At 43.8% G+C, this 21936-nt stretch overlaps 1 protein-coding gene across 1 annotated transcript in view; it reads left to right on the forward strand.

Annotated features, from left to right (window-relative positions):
* zfpm1 (zinc finger protein, FOG family member 1) overlaps positions 1-21936 on the forward strand; it is an 86413-nt gene that overhangs the window by 47546 nt on the left and 16931 nt on the right. Inside the window, exon 4 of the mRNA XM_070907855.1 lies at positions 18375-18508. Coding sequence (XP_070763956.1) covers positions 18375-18508 — 134 coding nt within the window. The remainder of the gene's footprint in view (positions 1-18374; positions 18509-21936) is intronic.

The following is a 21936-nucleotide window of genomic DNA, read 5'->3' on the forward strand; positions in this document are numbered from 1 at the left end:
AGAGAGGATGTGTTCATTATCGTCCTGTCCCAGCCTTGTCCCTTTAACAGTAATTGGAGCGATATTAATTGCTGCGTGGTGGCTGGTTGATGGTAGCACCATGATGCTGCACTGATAGGGCCCTTCGGTTTTTTTTTTGGTTTTTTTTTTTCTTCCTTCCTCTCCTCCTCACAAACTAACTGCTGGGTGAGAGAGGCAGAGGGATGGAGGAGGAAGGGGGGTGGGCGTGGGGGGGTGGGGGGAGAGATAGCCCCTCTATCAGCTCCGGAGCAGGCGCTGTCTTTATCAGGAGCACGATTGGCAAAAAGGAAACTTTGACCGGTCTGAATTTTTCTCTTATCGTCAAGCCCCCCCTCCTCCACCTCCCCTTCCTGCCACCCCTCCCTCCCTCCCTCCATCCATCCACCTTCTCCTCCTCTGGTCTCTCCATCACCGCTAACACCCCACTAACAGCCCTCCCTCCTCTCTCTCTCCTCTCCATCCTCCACCCCCTAACAGCATCTCTCCTCCTTCTCCATCCTTTTATTGTTTCCTTTCTTCTTCCTCATCCTGCATGTCACAGTGGGGCTGGAGTCGCTGGCTAATGTGCTCTTGTTCATACAAAATGTTTGCCATGTATCAGACATTTCCCATAAACAGATGAGAGGAAAAGTGTGTATGAGCTGGGATGGAAGTAAATAGGGTTTTATCTCCTCTGGGAGTGTTGGTATTCCAGTCGTTCCTCCCTGTTGTTGCCTTTGAGACACTTCTGCTCCCGGGACCGTAAGATTCTAGCTTTTAATCTCGTGGGGTTTGTTTGCTTTAAGGCTAATCACGCCAGTGGTCCAGCAGTGTCACTGCAACCTTTTATGCGACAACTTTGTTTGTGTTACATGCTATTTATGTCTGTTTTGCTCATGTCCAGGTCCCATGTTGGATTGAATCTGTGTGTTTTTCACCTGCATCCTTCGGCCTCACTCAATGGTTGTTTTGTAGTGTTACAGTAAAGATCGAAACTTAGGAAAAAAGCAGTTTAAAGATTTCAAAAAAAGACTAACGGCTTAACGTTATTAAATATAACATATATGTGTGTATATTTATATGTGTGTGTGAGCATTTTCTACTTTTCTTTGTTTTGTATAATTGAAAATATATGGAGTATGAGTTGTCAGTTGGTTGAAATAAGCAATTTCAAGTCACCTCGGGCTTCGGGAACTTCTGAATTTCATTGACCTTTCTAGACTAATAAATTGACAGCACAATCAATAATGAAGATAATATTTATTTGCATCCCTTAAAGGTCCCAAATTGTGGAAAAGTGAGATTTCCATGTCTTGTTTGATCATAAAGCAGCTCTAGGTGCTTCAGAAACTGCGCCTTCAAACGAGCCGCCAGGGCTTCCGTAAGGTTGTGATGTCACAACTATACAGTCACTGCACTCAGCCACGCCCCCAGCAGGTCATCTGCTCCAATCACAGCACCACCCACCAAGTACAGGGACGCTCATCCACCCGCTCAGTCTGTCTTAAGTTATTGGAGCGCTCTGCTCAGGAACTACTCTTCAAGTGTTTGGAGGTTGTTCAGTTTGTCTAAAACGGCTTGTTTCAGACAGGGGGGGGGGGGGCTGAGGGGCTGCCTGAAGGGCCAGTAGAAGATACATTTTTTTTACTGTGAATCATGCAAAGCTTCTCTAGTGGAGTCCCAGAATAAAAATGTAGAGCTGAAATTAGCATAAGAGGGGACCTTTAATACCAGCAGGTTTGCGAGTTTTGATAGATGATGATTGTAGAAATGAAAGGAACAACTAATATTTTGATTACTGATGAATTTGCAGACTATTTTCTTTTTTCTTAAATGATTGATCGTTTTTTTTTTTTCGTTTCTTTTTCTACCAGATGTCAGAAAGCAAAAAACACGTCATTTCAAAATGTTTTGATACCAGGAAACGGAGAGCTGTGGCATTTCCCTCGAAATATGAATTGATTACAGAAATAGTTGCCTGTTAAATTTCTGTTGATTGAGCTCCAGTGGAAAACAAATAGTTCTGAGGCAGCTGAGTGTGAAAAACAATCTTTCTGTGAGCAGTTATTTTGTCTTCGAGAGCACCTCAAGGTTCCTCGACGCACCGCGTGTTAAACTGAGCACTTGGCCTCTGGTCCTCTTGGCAGATTCTCTAGAGCCTTCGGTTTAGTAAGTGAACACACAATGCGCCGCAGTGTTGAACAAACGGAATGATAACGGTCGCATTTCCCTTCCTTTTTCCCCTTTCCCGAACTGAAGTTACCGAGTGCCACTCCGAGGCTGTTCAAACGCTGTGTGCTGCCAGGCCCCCCACCCCCCCACCCCCCGTCCAAGCTTGTTACATCATCCACTTCTAAACATTGCGTTACAGTCAAGTACATCGATTTTTTTTTTCTTCACATTTCAGTCTTACTGCTACACCTTGTCTACGTTTGTCCCTCGTCCCTTCCTCTTCATGACTTCCTTCCTATCTCTTCACTAGCGCAGACAGTCATGGTACATCTTTTAAGCCTCCGTCTGTACCTCCATCCATCAGCATGTGACCCTCTTTTCGATACTATGTATGTTTATAGCTGTTTTGTATCACAGCGTGGAGATACACACTACGAAGTCCTAACCTTAACTCGGTACACTTTGGTAGACCATATCATACATGTACAAACCTTTTGCTCCTTTTTCTCATGTATATATATATATATATATATATATATATATATATATATATATATTCGTTATTATTACAACACTAATCTAGTAATTATATTCCAACAGTAAAAATAAAAGATTTATCCTAGTTTGAAATACAATAATTCCTAGATATGAACATTTTCATTTCCCTTTCCACGCGTAGTTTGTGTTCTAACCTTATGATAATGATCTCTTTAATTTATTCAAATAATTTATTCAAATACTTTCTTTGTCGCAGTCATTACTAGTCATGCAATTGTTCGGACGGACTGATATTAACATAAAACGGAGAAAACAACAACAGAACATTTCAATTCATCCTCCCTGCCAGTTTTTCTTTTTTTTTTTTTTTCTTTCTCTCTCTTCCTGCTTGGAGATAATACAATTCATTACTGGACACAACATTTTTCAATCGACATATTTGACACCGTCTCCTCGGTGTATAATGAGTTGTATATATGTCAATCTGAATTAATTCCTTAGTCATAGATGATAGTCAAGGCGATTCTTTTTTTTTTTCCTTTCTCCCTGTTTTCTTTTTCTTTTCTTTTTTTTTTTACACCATTTTCTGCCAACAGCGACTATCAAAACATTGGCTTTGTGGCCTCTATTGATATGGAAAAAAAAAAAAACCCATTAAAATTAAAGAGATGATAAACTTGGAATGGATTAGAGGCTTCAGCAATTTTCAGTTTCTTTCCTCCAATGTGTAGTTCGTCTTAAAACAATCAAGATGATGTCTGTGTGCGTACGTGTGTGTGTGTGTGTGTGTGTCAGTTTGATGAGGGTGTGGTGGTGGCATGGTGTCTAGGAGAAGTGTAGGTGGGAGCTGGTCCCTATCAGGGATGGCATGATATGCTAAAGCCACCTTTTTAATCTACAGCGTGTCCACACTGAATGTTATGCAAAATAAATTATGAAGAGAAGAAGAAGAAGAAAAAAAAAAAAAAAAAAGACAACCTATCTTTTGAATGACCTTGCAGGCTGGAGGGTTCGGTATTTTCTCCGTCGCTGCTTAAAATTCTTGATATGCAAATGAGTGTCACAGTAATCCCTCGTCATTCGCTGGCTGGCTGGCTGGCTGGCTGGCTGGCTGGCTTGCGCCCCCCCCGCACACACATCCTCTCCTTCCAGCACTTTGTACAAATCCATTGTCAGCGGCCATCACTTCATATCCAAGACGATAGACAAAAAAAAACGTCCCCCAGTTTGTGAATATGAGTTAGATAACGCAGATACAAGAGCTCTCTCTTCAGATCTACAGGACCCCCCCCCCCCCAAGAAAGGTTCAGTGGTGTTTGTATCTGCTGACTGGGGTGATAGAACTTTCTCTAGTTCAAGCTTCTCAAGTTTTGAGGATTTGCTGCTCTTTCCGTGTCCTCCTGTGACGGTAACTTTTTTATGATTTTTAGATGTCGGTTGGACAAAATACGCTATTGGAAGAATTGGACTTGCTCAACTTGGACTTCAGGAAATAGTAATAGTGGTAGGCATACTATGTTTTACGTACATTATATAGACCAAACAAGTAAATCAATGAATCATGAAAACAAATGGCAGATTCATAGATACTGCTAGTTCCATAAACGTAAGATTTCTGAATTTCTAATACGTGTTGCGTCCCTGTGGTCTGGCTGAAATTGTTACCGTTTGAGATTTTGGAATCCATGCCATAGGGCTGTATTGAACAATTGTATTTATTATGGATTGATCTCATGCTTATTTTCTTGATTCATTGTTTGGTTTATAAAATGTCAGTCATGTCGTAGTTTCCCAAAGTCCCATAGTTTTGATCAACAGTCCAAAACCGAAAGATACTCAATTCTTACTGTCCTTGAAGATAAAGAAAAGCAGTAAATCCCCACCATTTAGAAAATGGAACAAGGGAACTTTCTGATTAATTATTCAATATCTAAACAATTGCTGTTCAGCTAATCGTTTCGGCTCTACCATTCTGAATGTGTTCAGGGAGCAACCTTTTGTTATTGTCTTTTGGAGTTCTTTTGGAACGCGTTTGAGCGTTTGGTTTTCATTAAGCTTTTGATTTTGGAACTGAAAAGCATATTCATGTGTAATATATTCATAGTCTTTTGCCATAGTGCCTCCCGGCAGCCGTTAAAAACAGTGAAAAGTGCATTGGTAGTAGTGGAGCACCTTGACAAAATCTGCCGTGACATGGACGGCCAAGAAGGTCCTCTTCGGGCTGTCCAATCACACCCTCTGACAACTTAGTCTATAGTCCAGGGTCTCGGGAAGTCTGCATAGCGAGGCGAGTGTGTTTTTCCTCTTATCCTATCAGAGTCATTTAAATGACTTCAAATAAAGCATTATACTGGCAAACCCCTCCCCTCCCCACCCCCCCACCCCCATTGAAATCATCAGGAACAGCACAAGGTGCGTCCTCATCACTTTGTCCACATGCGATAACGACCTTTTGTTTCTCCGTTTGATCCATCTAGTCATGGATGGCCGAGTGTGGCAACCGAAGGAAAATTGTTTGTGTAAAAGCTTCCAGTTTTCTGCACTGCTGCTGCTGCTGCTGCTTGTTCGCTCATCTATTTCTCGAGCGATTCATCCAGGACCTCCAAAAGCTAATATCTCTAAAATGTTACCCTTCCGTTTTCATTTTGTTGTAATTATTGCTTTGTGACCATTTTTTTTTTTTAAAAGGTTTTACAGTAATATAAGTCTATGGTGGATTTTGCTTCATTCAAACATGCGCTGTATCTTCATTATTTCAAAAACCAAACGTGGTAGCTAATATATAAAGAATATAATCAGATGACTATAAGACTTCAAGAAGAGCTGACACATGCACCGTGTTAATGCCACAATATCTTTGTGTGGTGTTCCTGCGTTATCTGTTATCTGGTAAACCAGGACCATAGACGGTTAACTCCCAGCGTTGAGAGGAGATGCCATCTCCAGACCGGGTCGAGGTTAAAGGGGGTGAACTTGGGACGGAGGGTTCGAGGGTTAGAAAGGGCTTAGAGAACGACACGAGCGGAGAAAGGGGGAAGAAGGGGAGAGAGGGAGGGCGATCGGGAGAAGTGGTTTGGAATGTAGAAGTGCAATATTGAGTTTAGAGTGCAGAGATAACTAATGAAGGGTGAAAGAGGTGAGAAGGTTTCAGGATCAATGAGAGCGAGGGATGAGAGATTTTAAGAGGCGCAATTCAGATAGCGAAATTAGAGATGAGGGAATGGGAAGTGGGTAAGGTTAAGAGATAGAGGGAGGGAAGGAGGGAGGGAGGGAGATTTAATATGAAGAAATGACAGTCAGGCTATCCTTTTTGGCTAAGGTACTCGAAGCAATAGCAGGAAAGCAGTTTCCCTCGGGGATCATTTTGGTGGATTGCAAGTTGGGTTTCTTGGGTTTCTAGACTGAAATATCGATTGCCACGACTTTTCGCGGAAACATTCATGGTCCTAGAGGATAAATCCGACTGACTCTGGATGTCACTCTGGAGCGAATACGGAGGACTGTTCGCAGCTGTTTCCTTGCTCCTTCTGACCTCCTTTTAGCGACGTAGCCGCTTTCCTACATCTCTGCAATTACATCTGGGGAAAAAAAAGAAAAAGAAAGAACGACAAGTCAAACAGGCATAAACGGGCTTTTTACAGCGGAGGAGGATGAGATGGACCGAGCAGTGGAAAGGGTTTGATCGGGTGAGGTTACGATGCGGGGTGGTAAGGTTCAGAAATTGAAATTGGATAACAAATGCTTGTTAGGAGTCACATCTAACCCTTCATTTTCAGCCTTACAATTGCAATATATTCGTTGCACACCAACTGCTAGCTCCTTTTGAACAGGCCTGACCCACATCCATCCATCCATCCATCCGTCTCTCACACACTTAACGACGTCCTGTACTGTCTTCCTCCATATCTCCAGCCAGCAGACTCCCGTGTCTCTCAGGAGGAGGGTGTCCCTGCAAGCACCCTGTCTATTCCACCCGTCAATCAAAAACGCTCTGGGATGACGATTGGCTGTCGTGTGTCTCGAGGGCTCGTCTCGTCAGTGAGGCTGACATGCCTCAGAGGACAGACAGTCTGCAGTTTGAAATGAACTTCTGCGGAAGCTTGTTTTGCTCCCATTAACACGTATTTTAATCTTTAATCTTATTTTAATGGTCTGCGTCATGAAATACGAGTGAAAAACGTAACGTGTCGTCCAACCCGAGTGTATAACTACCGATCGCTTCCTACTAGCCAAGAGCGATTGCATGGCAGGGGTGGACGACTCGCTAACTGTAAGATTTAACCAGCTAGCTGTGGCTATGCGCCATGGATCTGCGGGCACGAGCAACAGGACACTGACTGCCATTCACTTCAACGGCCACCGGTGTCGCTAAAAACAACTGTTTTTTTGGATCTCCTATTACCCTCGTGTGTTCATTTTGCCAATGAATTTGTGAAGGTGGTGCAGCGTCAAGATGTAAACGATGCTTAAAGCAAATATCACCAACACGTCCGCTTCGTCACATGTTGACAAGCTCAGATGCGGCGTTTTGCGAGGTGTGTGTGTCATGGAAGTGCGTGATGGGTTACATGTTGCATCCACGACCACAATATCCATGATTTTGTCTCATGGCTGAATTCATCAGTTTGGTGCCTTATGACCATTTTTTTCAGAATCAGAATCAGAATCAGAATCAGAAATACTTTCCTCGCTTTTACTGCAGCACAAAGTAGCTTATATATGATGAGAGCAACCTAAAAACCCCCCCAAAAAAAAGGTGTGCCAGAGGACATGTGTGTGTGGTGGGAAGTGGCAGAAGCTCATGAGGAGTACTTGAAGCCTGCATCACGCCCCTGCCTCCGTGGCCCACTCTTGATCTACACCACATATTCTGACTGACACACACACTCTGTCACACACACACACACGCTCCTCTGCCATCTTCTCTCTCCAGCCTGTCTGCGACGTGTCACCCCCCCCTCCCCCCCCCCCCCCTCCTCCTCCATCCCTGATGATTGATAGGCACAAGGCCCTAATCTAAAGGAACATTTCTCCATGCTGTCCGCATGCTATCAGCCCAGTGGCTCACATGCACCCGCTTGTGTGAGCCCGTGGAAGGCCTGGCGTTGACGGTGGGACTGGACATTGGCACGCTGATTATCAGATTCCTGGCTTCTCCTGCAGCCACATCGTCCTGCATGCCTTCCGCTCACACAAAAACACACTTGAGCATGTTTGTATTCAACTCGTCAGGGTGCTCCGAATGCCTACATCCATTGCCCGAGCACGTGACCTCTGGTGTTGGGTCTGGATACATTTGGAACTTGGAGAAAAAAAAAATCCCAAAGAAAACTAGATGCTTCAAGTGTAATAAACTGGTAATGCCTGATAATGCTGCAGCTGGTGTGTGTTCTCCTGTTGGCGCTGGCCCACACTGCTGCCCTGGCTAGCTAGGTGTAGCAATCCTGATGTGGGTGTTTTTTTTATGAATATTCTGCCTACTCTGCCCGTTATCTGGGCAGCCTCAGTGCCTGTAATATTATACTGATATAGTCTGATATTAGGCTGATATTAGAGAGAAATATAATAAACTCACCGTTAAGTAGCTACACAACAGAACACGTGGCACCATATCATATGATGAATTAATGAATCTATGACAGATGTGGCTGCAATCGTGAGGAATGAATACGATACTGATGGCTGACAAGTATCATAGGATGATAGTCATAGACGTTTCATGTATGTCTAAACCTATTATTTGTGATTTAAGTCACTTTAGTAATGTTATGGGAAACTTACACACAGCCTGAAATTTGTTAGGAATATTCATTCAGTAATTTAAATATTTGAAGTGGCCATTAAAAAAAAAAAAGCACTGTACGATACCTGATATTCACCATGAGGCAATAAAACTGGACGATGGTTACGTACTGTAACGGTCCAGCATAGAGCAGAGTAGGAGAGAAAGGGGGGGGGGAACGCCACTCTGACAAAACACTCAAAACAGGGTGAGTCACAGAAAAAAAGGGAGAGACATCCGGCAGATAGAAACGAACGAAAGAGCAGTTTGAGTTGAAGAGTTATAATTAGAATAAGTTGTCTGTCAAATCAAACATCTTGGTATGGACGAGTGGAACGTTTTTGCTCTTGCAGTCTGCATTTCTAACACTTTTGGCCTCAAACGTAAGCGCAGCCACGCCACGCGACGTTCCCCATCGGTACACTTTAAGAGCACGCACTGCCGTATCGCCACAGAAAGCTGCAGATGGACACGTTACGGGCCCTAAAACCGCTCCATTGTAGCGGTGAGGACCAACGTTTCTCCGCCCTCGCGAGGATGCTGGCATCGTGCAAGTACAGAAGCACACACACACACGTCTCCCGCTCTCAGCTCGTCCTCATCGTATCTCTCTTTCTTATCATGTTCCGTCTCTTTCTCCCTGTGTCCTCTGCAGTATCTCTCACTCACACAGTTTCCTTCCTTTATTAGACAACAATCACTTGTTTTCCCAAGACTTAAGGGAGTTCTTGTGTCTACAGTAGCAGTAGAGAAGTATTTTGCCATAATAATGCCAAGGTAATTTCGCCTATAAAATCAACTGTAACAGCATGTCGTACAATGTTCCACATGGACCTTTTTTTTTTTTTTTCTCCACTTCTATCCAGGATATAATACCGAAACATGCTGTGTGTTTATAGTTACATTGCCTTTAGACGATGCAGATGTACGCAGTGCTTTGAAAATCCTTGCAAAATGTGTGTTGAAGGACGGACCAGAAACGAATGAAGCCGAATTATAAAATCTTCTTCTAGCGAACAGTATTTGCGAACTCTTTCTATGGAGTGGCATCTCTCTTGTGTTTTTACAGACCTTCTCATGTTCCCTCTGTTTGTTCGCTTCACTCGCTGCTCACTTCTTCTCGCTCTTGTCGTGTTTAATTGCTGAACCTCTATATGACCCCCCCGGAGTGTGCTGAGCGAGTCTATCGCTCTTTAACTTTTACTTGTCTCCTTCCCGGCCCGTGTGTGTCGATACCGGCCTGATTGAAATGCCTTTTTTTTTTTTTTTTTTTTTTTTTCCGTGGGAGCCAGAAGGAGTTGTTAAAGCAGACATGAATTAATGATTGAATTAATTATCGGAGTCACATACCGTACAATTAATTTTGTGGCTTTGCCTCAGTCTTTTTTCCTCTCCGTCCCCCCCCCCCCCCGTCTGTGCGTAGAGAATGTCAAGAAACATTTTCTAATTAATTTATGTGTGATAATCAGGGATAGTTTCTGGAAGGTCTCCACTTTCAATTTGTGACAGGCTACAGCGGAGGAGAGAGGGAAGGCTGGGAGAGATGAAGGTGGGGGGGGGGGGCTGTGCTCGTGAAGTATGTGCCATTTCACACACACACACACACACACACATACACTCATTGAGGTGCGCACGCATCAGAGATCACAGATCATTAGTCCCAAGAATTCCCTCATCCCCCTCGGTCATGACTCTCCAGTCAGCATTGTTTTGCTTTGAAACGCAATATTGGAAATTCAGTTTTTGGGCCGTTCCCCTCCAAATACAAAGAGAATACAGACTTTAATTTCCACAGGTGTGTTTGACATTGTCCTGCTCGCAATATGTGCGGAATTCCTAGCACTGTCTCGCTATGCTATAAGTCTGATTGAGCCAATACGGAGAGGACTCAATTGAAAGCAAATGGAATCCATCCAAGTGCCCACTTTTCCTGGAGGCCTCAAAGTGATCCGTTTGGATTTTTTTTTTTTGCAAAAAAAAAAAAACGTTGATACCATTTGTTTTAATATGTTATATTATAATATATCGTTGCAGTGTGCCCAGCATTCCAATGCTGTAAGACTCAGCAGTCAATGAGGACGTTTTTCTAGAGTGCAAAAAGTATTCCATTATTTATTTCAGTTTCATTTGATATATTTTGTTAAACACAGCACTCCAAGACACATAAATGACTTATTTCTAACAACACATTACTTAGTGATATTTTAGTCATAATCTCCCCATCAAAAGTACAACCAACAACAAACCCAACAACTTTTCTGGGGGAAACCCTGCATACACACATACATGATTTTACTGAATAGTTCTTCCGGGACCGTGCGCCATTAAAGCACAATATCAACTAACATGATAAGGGGCTTAAGGTGGGGCCCCATCTTGAAGAAGGTCTCCCTCTGTCAAAATCTGGTGTCAAGACCTTAAATATATTCAATGGAATGACCACACAGGTAGCACAAAACATTCTACGCACTACACAGAGAACGGGACGAGCTTTGGGACCCAGCAGCTCATCGGGCCCCTGTGGTTTACCACACTGCCAGCCATGGGGTCATTAACATAAATTAGGTGTATCCTCGTGGGACAATGCTCAACATGAACAATTTGACCTAGAATGAAGCTGAAGAGTTCAATGTGAATCGTCCTCCAGGGAGCATGAATGTGCAGCAGATATCTATGGCAATCTGGCATAATAAGAGTTTTTTTTTTTTTTATAAAAACCAACAGGATTATGACCTGGAACAAAACCATGTAGTACACATTTAGAACCACACAGACTTGCCAGTTCTAACACTGAATGGCGCGACTGGCTGGATAATGCTGGACTCTCTTTCTCAGACACACATACATGCAGAGGCATATATATATATATATATATATATATTTTTTTATCAGCAATAAATAAAACTCCAAAATGAAGTTTTTGCATGTGAATGTCAGTATTCTTTGCATTTGTTTGTCCCCAGTGAGTTGGAGGGGGGGGAGGAGGGCTCATCTCGTCAACAGTAGCCCTGTCACTTGTTCTGTTTTCACCCCCTTTCGTCCTCTGAACAGAAAAAAAAAGAAAGAAAAAAAAAAAAGCTTTTAGTTCCCCCCCCCCTCATTTTATCTTTCTTCGCATATTTGTGAATTTGCATGTTTGCTTCTTGCTCTTTTCTGGTGGTGTATGTATTTTGTAGATAAAAGTTCAGCAGTGCAGTTAAGAGAAATTAGTTGGGTAAACAGTGGTAAATGTCAATGATAAAGTTCTGTTGAAGCTCATCTGATTAGCGGGGCTACGCAGGTGTCTTATCTTGCCTGTGCAACAGAGGGTAAAATGGAAATGATTGCGTGGTCCTGAGCAGTAGATGCCTATCCCAGAAATGTCTATCTGCCGCTGAGCCAAGCCTGCCGGACTCCAGGGACCTAGGGGTGCTGCATGGGAGATCATGGGGAGAGAGAGAGAGACAGAGAGAGAGAGAGGCGAGAAAGAGAAAGAGAAAAGGAGGTGCAATCAGTGCTCACTTGTTGTTCGATTGAGGCCTTTCATCAGCCAGCGTTGTAACTGACGTGAGCGGTCATTAATGCGAGAAAGCTTTAGACTTTTCTAGAGGTTTACCAACGTAACAGTTTGGGGAAACAAAACAGGAATTTGTGCACACAGATGATCGGAGATGCTGCCTTTGAGATCCTGTCTGGCTCTGTAATATTGAGTATAGGGCCTATGTGTATATATAGTATACTGTGGCTCACATTATATAGAAGGGATAAAGACTGCAAACAGAAAATGTCGGTAGTTTTATATATGAGAAGAAAGCGTATTTGGCAGAACCCCACCTTTTCCAACATGAACAGAACTACAGTATCTGGTCCTGCGTTTCCCATGAGGACTAGAGAGAGAGAGAGAGAGAGAGAGAGGAACAGGAGGCGTCTGGATTTGTCATTCGGCAGAGGTTAGACCCCACCCATTATTGCGGGGTCAGGGAAGCATGCAGATAAAGATTTCCTGTTGTGTGGTGTCAGAAAAATCAATAGCTCCGCCGCGATGTGCTCATTTGATATCAACAATAGTCTTTTTAAAAATCAATTAGGCCGGATAGAGGAGAACATCAGTGTTTGGTTACACCCCCCCCCCACCCCCCCCACCTTTATTCCTCATTGATATCCAATCAGGCAGGTTTGTTGAGGGTACTCATTCCTATTGGATGGACCAGGTACTCCTTGCACACTAAGACAGTTGACCTGCACAACATTTGTAAGAATGAATCTACAGACTGACCCCAGAAATGATCACAGATGATGGAACCTAAACATTTTACTTTACCTAAACATAAAAAAAAAGCATTGTTGGTTTCTAACGCACTGAACGGTAAAGGGCCGAAATACAGTTCCGATCTGCTACCGGGTTAGGAGCTGCAAGACCTCTCTCAGATCATATGGGACAGGTCTGCCTACTGTCCCCAGAGTCAAAACTAAACACGCAGCATTCTGTTTTCACGCAACACACATCTGGAACAAACTCCCAGAAAACCCGAGGTCCGCTCCAACTGGAATTAGTAAATGCGGTAAATCATTTTAAGAACAAATTTTTTTTACAATCAATAGCTGATGTTGACGAACTGTTGTTTCTAAAACATGAAACAAATAGATCTTGCAAACTTCTTGCAAACTTCTGAAGTGCCTTAATAAGCTGGTGTGCTGCTTTTGATTTCTCCAAAGGTTGTGGACAGTTTCCACTAAGTAGACATTTATTAAGAATATGACACATTAGTTTAAGTTGTGGAGCTGTATCATCTGAAAACGTAACATTTAATCAACCTGATTAAGTATATATTTTCCAACAGGGCTGCATGACATGTGAATACATTCTTTTTGTTGGTAAAGTAAATCCATCGCAATGTCTTAAGGCCTGATGATGCTTCACTATCACTTAAACTTTTACTGTTATTTCATTGAAATGTTTTTTTTTCTTTCTTTTATCTACTTTAACTTTGTAACCCTGTTTCTTTACTTAAAAGTCTGGAAGTCTGCTTGATGTGCATGTGCTATGTCTGAAGCTTTATCTTTTTAAAAAAGATAAAGTCAGCGTTAAGCAATGGCGGCGGCGTTACATTCACTGACCTTTGCAGACCTGAGCATGTCCAGCAAACAACTTCATCAAGGCGTCCGGCGTTAGAAACTCCCCGTCATTCGGAAACGAATAGGCGTGAAGTATTTAAACTTCAACAGTCAAAGTTCTGGGACACTGAGGACAGACACAAATTATTATTTATTATCTCGTACATGGTGACTCCAGGGAGGACAGCTTTTGTGAGTCTTGACAAAGCTGGAGGGAATTGACCCTTTGTATTGACCAGTATGCTAAGTTCACCTTAGCCGTGTGAATCTGACCTTTTGATGTGGCAATATATAGCAGTTGTGCAACACGCATGAAATGTTCTGTTCCTCTCAAATTTTCGGCAATAGATGCCATCTTTTATGATGATATCAGTGTCACGTTCATTAACAAAGTCATTCTCCATTAATGGATTTAATCTGTAAAACACAGAAACTTTTCTTTGCGTGATGTAAACAGCAGAACGAGACAAACAAGGCACAAAAACAAAACGGTACTGGTCCAAAAAAATTCTCTAACAACATCATCAACACTCTCTCTCTCTCTCTCTCTGTGTTATACACACACACACACACACACTCATCGGTTAATTGCGTTAGTCATTTCATTAATGACGGACTGATTGTTTTATTGTGTTGGCTCGTCAAAGAGGCCTGGATGCCCCAGCGGCTGCTGAAGCGTCCGTATTGATAAGCCTTTGTGTGTATGTGTGTGTGTGTGTGTAGCTGGTGACAAGTGGGGGGGGGGTATATTTGGTGTGATGGTGTGTACAGGCTCGATGTGTGAGGGCACAGTGTGTGTGTGTGTGTGTGTGTTTGGCTGCCATGTGTTAACGTGTCATCTTGTGGACCTGTGAGTATTTGTGTTTTTGAGTGTGTGTGTGTGTGTGTGTGTGTGTGTGTGTGTGTGTGTGTAAGAGAGATTGTAAGATAATGTGTGTGTCAGAGCTAAATGACTGAGGCAGTGTGGATACTGTGGAGCTGGTTGATATTGATAACAAGTCCATCCAGCCTTGTGTTTTGGGGAATGGGTCATCTAGCACTGGCAGAAAGAATTGTGTGTGTGTGTGTGTGTGTGTGTGTGTGTGTGCGCGCAGTACAGTGTTTAATAGTAATGGGGATAGCATCAGACAGAGCAGTGACAGTAGTAGCAGCCAGTGCAGCCATATTGATAAGGAGTGCTGGGCTGTTATGCAGGTCTGTGGTGGGCAGGAGGGGTAATTAACAGGGATTAGGATTGTTGGAGGCCTCATGTTACCCCAGTGAACACAGCTAACCTGCTGGGATTAGCAAAATATACTCATTAGCGGAGGTGCACTGATAGCACTCTCTCCCTACCAGCATGAAAAGGCAGTGTTTTATTAAACAGACAACCCTGACTACATAATCCACAGTCATTGATGCTGCCCATAATTAACCAATTAAACTCCATCAACGTATGTTAATAATGGCACAGAAAATACGTTTAATAATGTTGCCACGTCGGCAGCTCCGCGAGGCCGCGTGCCAACATGCACACAGCGACGATGCTAAAACGCCGAGCAGGCGTGACATCCACCGTGTTCACCATCTTTTGGTAAGCGTGTTAGCGTGCTAACGTTTGCTAATTAGCAATACACGCAAAGCGCAGCCGATGGTTGGCGGGAATTTTAGTATCGAGTCATAAAGCAAAGTATTGGAACAGTCAAAGAATCACCGGCACCGTAGATGTCTGTACATAATATCACGGTAGTTCATCCAACACTTGTTGAGGTACGGTATTTTTAATGTGTGGTCCCAACCGACATTGCCGTTCCCAGTGCCATGCTGCTAGCGTGGCTAAAAATCAAGAAAAAAAACCCCCAAATAAAAAACATTTGTTCAATTTCATTTGAATGCAACCCATGTAGCCTAATCTAAACCATGTTATAGGATTGTTCCATTCATTCGTGGTGCCTTTACTGACTCACTAACAGCTTAACAATAACCTTAGCGGAAATGCTAAAAAAAACCCCAACAAAAACAGCAATATTGCAACAACAAAAAAAAGCTTTTACCTCTTGATGTTGTGGTAGCTGTTTCAAAGCATCCATGTCATGCTACCACAAGAGGTGATGTAAAAAGGTGCTTTACATGTGGCCTTAATCTTTTACAATATTATAAAAAACATCTTCCGCTTCAAACACACATTTTCAGTAGTTTGCACTATGAAACTGTCAAATCCATTTGTTTTGCCAGGCTTAGCCCGTTTCCGGCTTTAGAAAGCGGAAGTAATAATCACGCAGGTATTAAGCCCCTGCCGTACAAAAGTCGGAACACACTTTTAAATGAGGCCTTGTGGATCTAATATGGGTGAAGATTCAGGAACTGGGTTGCTTATGTCTTGCTTCAAATTTGTTGAGATTTTGGTGGACTTGCTGAGGTGAAATAACTGAAAGTTTACGTAATGTTTATGGCAAACCACCGCCAGCGCTTTGCATTGTGGGACACAGTAGGCGAGGTAGACTGGTCCGATGCAGATATTTTCGAATCAGTACGACATCCAAGTGTTTTTGACATACTGCTTATTTCGTTTCCGTACATGCATACCACATGCTACATTTTGGCCAAATCAGTAAATCAGTTCTCTCTCTCGGGTCAAAAATCAAGCTGTTCCACTTAGAGCTCCCCCTAGGGGCCCGGAGAACTTCCCTTGTGTTGACTGGATATGCAGCATTTCTTTCTGTTGCGTTTGTTTTCTGGGGTTGTGTGTTCAGCCCTAATACCTGGGGAAACTAATGCTTGTGTCCGGCTTGTTTATAAGTTAATATCTGTGTTGGCTCACTGAGGTCAAATCCTTGCACCATTTCACAATTGCAGGTCAATTGAGCCGGTCAGGCTGATAAGAGTCCCGCGTGGTGAGGATCGGCCAATGGCACAGAGGCAGACTGGACATTGATGGAGTGCTGAGATACTGAGGGTCAGAGTGGCCAAACTGAGGCCCCCATAGGACGATAGGAGATAGGATACTGGCTGGACAGACGCTAGACTTCAGACTCTGCAGCCAGCAGGTTAGACTGTCTTGAGGAGTCATGTTTGGGTTGGCGCTTGACCTGGGACTGAAATGCGACACTGACCCGACTGGAACCTGGAGCGTTAGTGTCCAAACCCCAACAGAACCTGACGATCTATCATTTATCAGGAGAGCAGACCCAAACAACCCGGGATGTATCCTTTTTTGAATTTGCTGTATTCTGACAAAGAAGTGCAACTTTTCTTCCCAAAAATATTTGTGAACTCGAGCTCGCCAAAAACTTGAGTCATTCAATAAAACAATTGGCCCAACCTGACCCAAAGCGCGTGTCAGGTCAGCTCTTGTTGCGTCTGGCATCAGTGTCGCGCTCTCGTGTACACTGGGGGCGAGAGAATGAAAAAGTAGGCCTTTACTGGTAAACAATAATAACAAAAATAGCAAGCATCATACAGACTTGGTCAGTGTTGATCCTAATAAAACAGATACTATCAGGTCAACTAGTTCCGTAAAAATGTTATCACTGCGTGACATGTGGGTTATTCATTATGCTGTATTGTGCGGGTGTCATCGCAGCCTTGAGCCGTGAGTTAAGAGAAACACACCACTTCCTGTGTGACTTTGCCGTAACAGTCTTTTTGACAGCCAAAGAATAATTTTCAACCGCTATTTGGGTTTCAAGGACTCGCTTCATTAAATGAATATCTGCTTCTCGCCGCCTTGTGTCCCTCCTACTTTACTTTCCCTCAAACCACGCTCCTTCCTGCTCCCGTCTCCTGTCCATAACCCCAACACCCCCCCCCAACCCCCGCCCCCACCCACCGGCTGTGGGAAAGCCTTTTTATCAGCGCCTGTCCGTTGTTCTCTGGTGGGGATAGATACAGAGAAGATAGATGAGTGTTTTGACATGGAGAGTGTTAGACAAACACTCTTATCAGGCCCGCCACTTTAGACCGACCCCCCCCCCCCCCCCCGCGCCCCGAAACAGTCGCCTGAACCGTGGACGAGATGAGGAGGAGAGGCAGATTTTGTGTGTGTGTGTTCGTTTTGATCAAAAGAGACAGGTGGCCGGGTCACAGCGAGAAAGCTTTTCTAGAAGTACACCTTGAGGCTGCTCGTGCAACTGAAGCAGTAGGACTCAATCCAACTGAAACGCTCGCCAGCGTTGCCCAAACTTCGTTTCATTTATCCTCAGATGTGCGGAGGCCTCTCTAAACCACTGACCAACGCTCCCCCTGCACTCTGGAGCTGTGTTCCATTTTTTTTTTTTTTTTTTTTTTAAATGGATGGATCAGTCCTCCATGCCTCCCGGGTTAACTGGCTCTATCTGGGCTGCAGCTCGCTCAGACCACAGCTGTCAGTGTCCCTCTACAGTTATCACTTTGAGGAAGTGCACAAGAAGTTTCCCATCTGAACGGGCTGGGACAGTGCTCGGCTTGTGTCAAACTCCCCCTGCTGTTGAGCTGTTGGCATTTTTTTTTTTTTTTTTTTTGCCTGCATGTTCTGAGGTGTTGCAAGGGTTCAGGTCAACTTCAAGCCACATGCTGCTTTTTCGTTCGTGTTTCATGTGGTATCTCCTAAATGCTGTGGGTCGTGTTTTTTTTTTTTTTTTTGATTGATGCCATAAGCATTCCTAAAATGACTAAATGACATAAAAGCAACTTCAGACTGTACATGAAGCAAAACAGTGCTTACAAATGTTGATTGATGACACGTCCTGGATGACGCTGGGATCAATATCACTTCGGCACATTAACATGTTTATGTATTTGTCCGGCCTACTGCCGGCTGATTTGCCGCTTCCCTGACGTCAACAGCTTCTCTCTTCTCTCCTCCCGCCAGACGACCTGGAGTTAAGTGAAGAAGGCGGCGACAGCAGGGTGGTGGCTGGCAGGGACCTCCATCCAGACACAACGTGGGGCCCCTACCCAGGGATCCTCCAATCAGAGGGCAGCACGGATGATCAGGAGACAGAGGTAAGAGCGCTAATACCGCCACTGTCATAGGCAAAGATTGAGGTATTCTAACTGTTTATTCATTCTATGTTAAATAGAGGAGCTCTTAAACGGCTTATATACTATAAAACTATATAAAAAATAGTTACTTAAATTTAAAGTAATTTTTTTTAATTTTTGTCCAGTCAATTTACAGTAATTTGGCCACAAGTTGTTGTTGAATTTCTGAATCTGAGATGTGTCTCTCTGCTTCCGGTGGCCTTTTTCTAGCATCACAGTTCAGTATTACATGTAAACCACTAGAAGATAAGAAGCGTGCTAATTTATACAATTCTCCATTATGATGCCAGTATGTCTTTTTAATGAGTTATCACGAATATAAAACGCGTTGTGACACTGTTGCCTAACTATTAAGCAATACTACATTTGTATTATTAGGTATTTCAAAACAGATCAAGACTGTCAGTTACTCTTTTATTATAACTGGGATAATGTTGAGTTTGACCACGAGTCGATTGAATGATTTAGTTGATCAGAAAATGAATTGATCAATTGATGGATTCACTTTGGGCTGGTGCTCAGTCGAGGAAATGAATCCGTAACAATTTTGTCGTTTATCAAGCAAAGACACGTCAAACATCCTTTGGTTCCAGCTTCTCAAATGTGATGAAATTCTTTTCACACTTTGCACACATTTGATAGACGAAACTAAATTTGATTGAGCGAAAAAAAAAAGCTACGACTAAAAGTTGTTAGTCGTATGTGAAAGAGAAAATAATTAAGACGCGCAGCCCTAAAGTAAGACAAACCAATACGAGCAATTAGAGGGAAATCTCAATATATATTATTGTACACATCTCGCATATTGTGTCACTGAGGGGGGAGCAAACCACTGTTGTTGTTTAGCTGCAGCAGGCTGAAGAGAGACCTCCAGCTAACTGAGGGGATTGAAGTTGGAATGGTGAAAGGTCAGAGGTCGGGATGGTCGGGGTAACAAAGAGAGACAATGAATAAACACCTTATCACGTGTGTGTGTGTGTGTGTGTGTTGGTTTGGAACAGTGTGGGACCGGATGGAGCCCTATCAGAGGCTGGGTTTGTGCATCATGTGCATAAGTCCATCTAATCATATGATACTGACGCTCGGAGAGGCTTCCTGGCATGGAGCACAAACGGACACACATGCAGTCATTCCGACCGCTTTTTTTTTGTTTTTTGTTTTTTGTTTGTTTGTGCAATTGATCTATACCTCGCTCGCTTGTCTTATCTCAAGTTGTTTTTGGCTACCAGGTGCCAAATGTAGTTCCGCCCAGTTTAACCAGTCCACATCTGGGTTCAAATCAGGTCGCGTCCGGTTCACAAAAAAGTCCACCCATTTCAAATAAAGCCAGATGGAGTTTATACCACACATTCAGGCCTCTCCCCATCAGTACTCTTTCCTCTCGTCTCGTCTCCTCTCCTCCCCTCTCCTCCCCTCTCCTCCCGGCCCTCCCCAGACTCCTGTTCCATCCTCTGCCCTCTTCTCCTCCACTCCTCCCAGCCCTCCCCAGACATCCGCCTGTCTTTTATCTCCATATGGCGCCATCCTCCTGGACAACAAACCCCAGTGATTGATTCCTGCTTGATAGGCTCTCATTTCTAAGATTTCGTTTATTATCAGTGAGGTTCTGAGTGTACAGATAGATGTCTGTGTCCGTGTGTGTGTGTGTGTGTGTGTGTGCGCACGAGCACTCACTCACACACACACACACACTCACTCACCCATCACCTTTTGTTCTTCCCCTCCCTTCCGCTGCCCATACCGTCCTATTCCTCCTCGAAACTGTAGTCAGTTTCTGTTCTTTCGAGGGCTCTGCATTCACATGGAAAGCTTCTCGTTCTGACTTTTAATAGCCGTTTTCTCTCTTCTTCCTCATTTTCTGCCCCTCCCCCCTCCTCCTCCTCATTTGTGGAAAGGAGAAGGTAGGAGACGGACCTTCAGTATCTCCTGTAGATAGTGGCCGTAATCTCACATTCCTCCTGTGTTTCTCTCCCTGTCACTCCTCATCCTCCCTTCTATCCATCCCTCCATCCCTCCCTCCCTCCCTGGCGAGTCAGCAGGGGTCAGGGCTATCCTCCTCAGCGTTGAAGAGGAGAAATCTGCTCGCTCCCCTGCTGCTCCACTACAGCCCGAGCCATCACACTGCATTCCTCCATTGGTTATTATAGAGTTGTATTCCAAAAACACACAGCAGATGTAAAGGGTAAAGTCACTTTACACACCTTTTTAGATGATGACAGGAATAATATTCAATGTCATAAAGCGTTGTTCGCTTTGAGTAAAAGATAAATCCAGATCTTTCAACCCCATCGCCAGACAAGAATGTTGATTTTTTTTTTGGGGGTCAAGGTTAGGGAAAGGTTGTGAGGGGCTTTCCACAAGGATATATGTTCCTGATTATAACACTTCCTTTGACCTTTTTGAGGAATCGCTGTCTCATTTTTGGAAATCTTCTACTTATTTTCTGAAGGTAGGGAGAGGCTAAACTCTTACACCTACCATCCCTGCATTCTCTCATGCCTCCCTGTTGATCACACAGTGGATGTGAAAAGCAAATCAGACTATTGGAAAAGAACTTGTTCTTCATTTTGAACGATTGAATGATGAGGCAATTGCGGAGCACAGTATATCGAAATAAAAAGAAATGGAAATGTTTTTTGTTCCCTTCAGATCTTTTCCGCTGCCTCTCCTTCCTCACCTCTATCTTACTTATACCACCTCAGTCGTCAGCCTCACTGGGCTCTGTGAAGCCCCAAGGCTTCACCCCCCACCCCACCCCCCATCCCCCCATCTCTGGGTGAGATTGGCATGGCCCACTCAGCAGTCCTGCCCCTTCCAGCATCGCCCTCTCTCTCTCTCTCTCTCTCTCTCTCTCTCTCTCTCTCTCTCTCTCTCAACTTCTCTTTGCTTCTTATTTGGCCCGAGCAGATAAGTTATCAGTTTAATACGAGGCCTACCCAGCAACATTACATCAGGAAGGGGGGGCAGATTGGGTAAGAGAGAGAGAGAGAGAGGCAAAGAGAAGCAGTTGGGATCCAGTCCTCCCTCTTCCTCCAACTGATCTCCTTCATTAGATTAGTGGCATGCTAACCGACCTGTGTCATATGGAAATCTTTCCATTTGCATCTCTTGAGAAAGAGGCGTGAACCCATTTATCTATTTAAATATATTCTGGCTGATATGGCTGTTGGACTTTAGAACAGGGTATAATAATGTTTACTGATCAACTGATCAGCTGGCTGCTGATTCCTCACAGTTTTTGGTTGAGTGAACAACCAGGTCCTCCTCAGCGAGCCTCCCATGGCAACCCAGGAGCAAGCGCGCCACTGCCGCGCCTCTGATTGGATCACACGCAACAAATCTGATATTATATCTCCTCCGCTTCTGATTGGCTCCTGCTTTAATTAACT

This window comes from Enoplosus armatus, chromosome 6 (genome assembly GCF_043641665.1).
Source record: "Enoplosus armatus isolate fEnoArm2 chromosome 6, fEnoArm2.hap1, whole genome shotgun sequence".
NCBI classification, from domain to species: Eukaryota; Metazoa; Chordata; class Actinopteri; order Centrarchiformes; family Enoplosidae; genus Enoplosus; species Enoplosus armatus.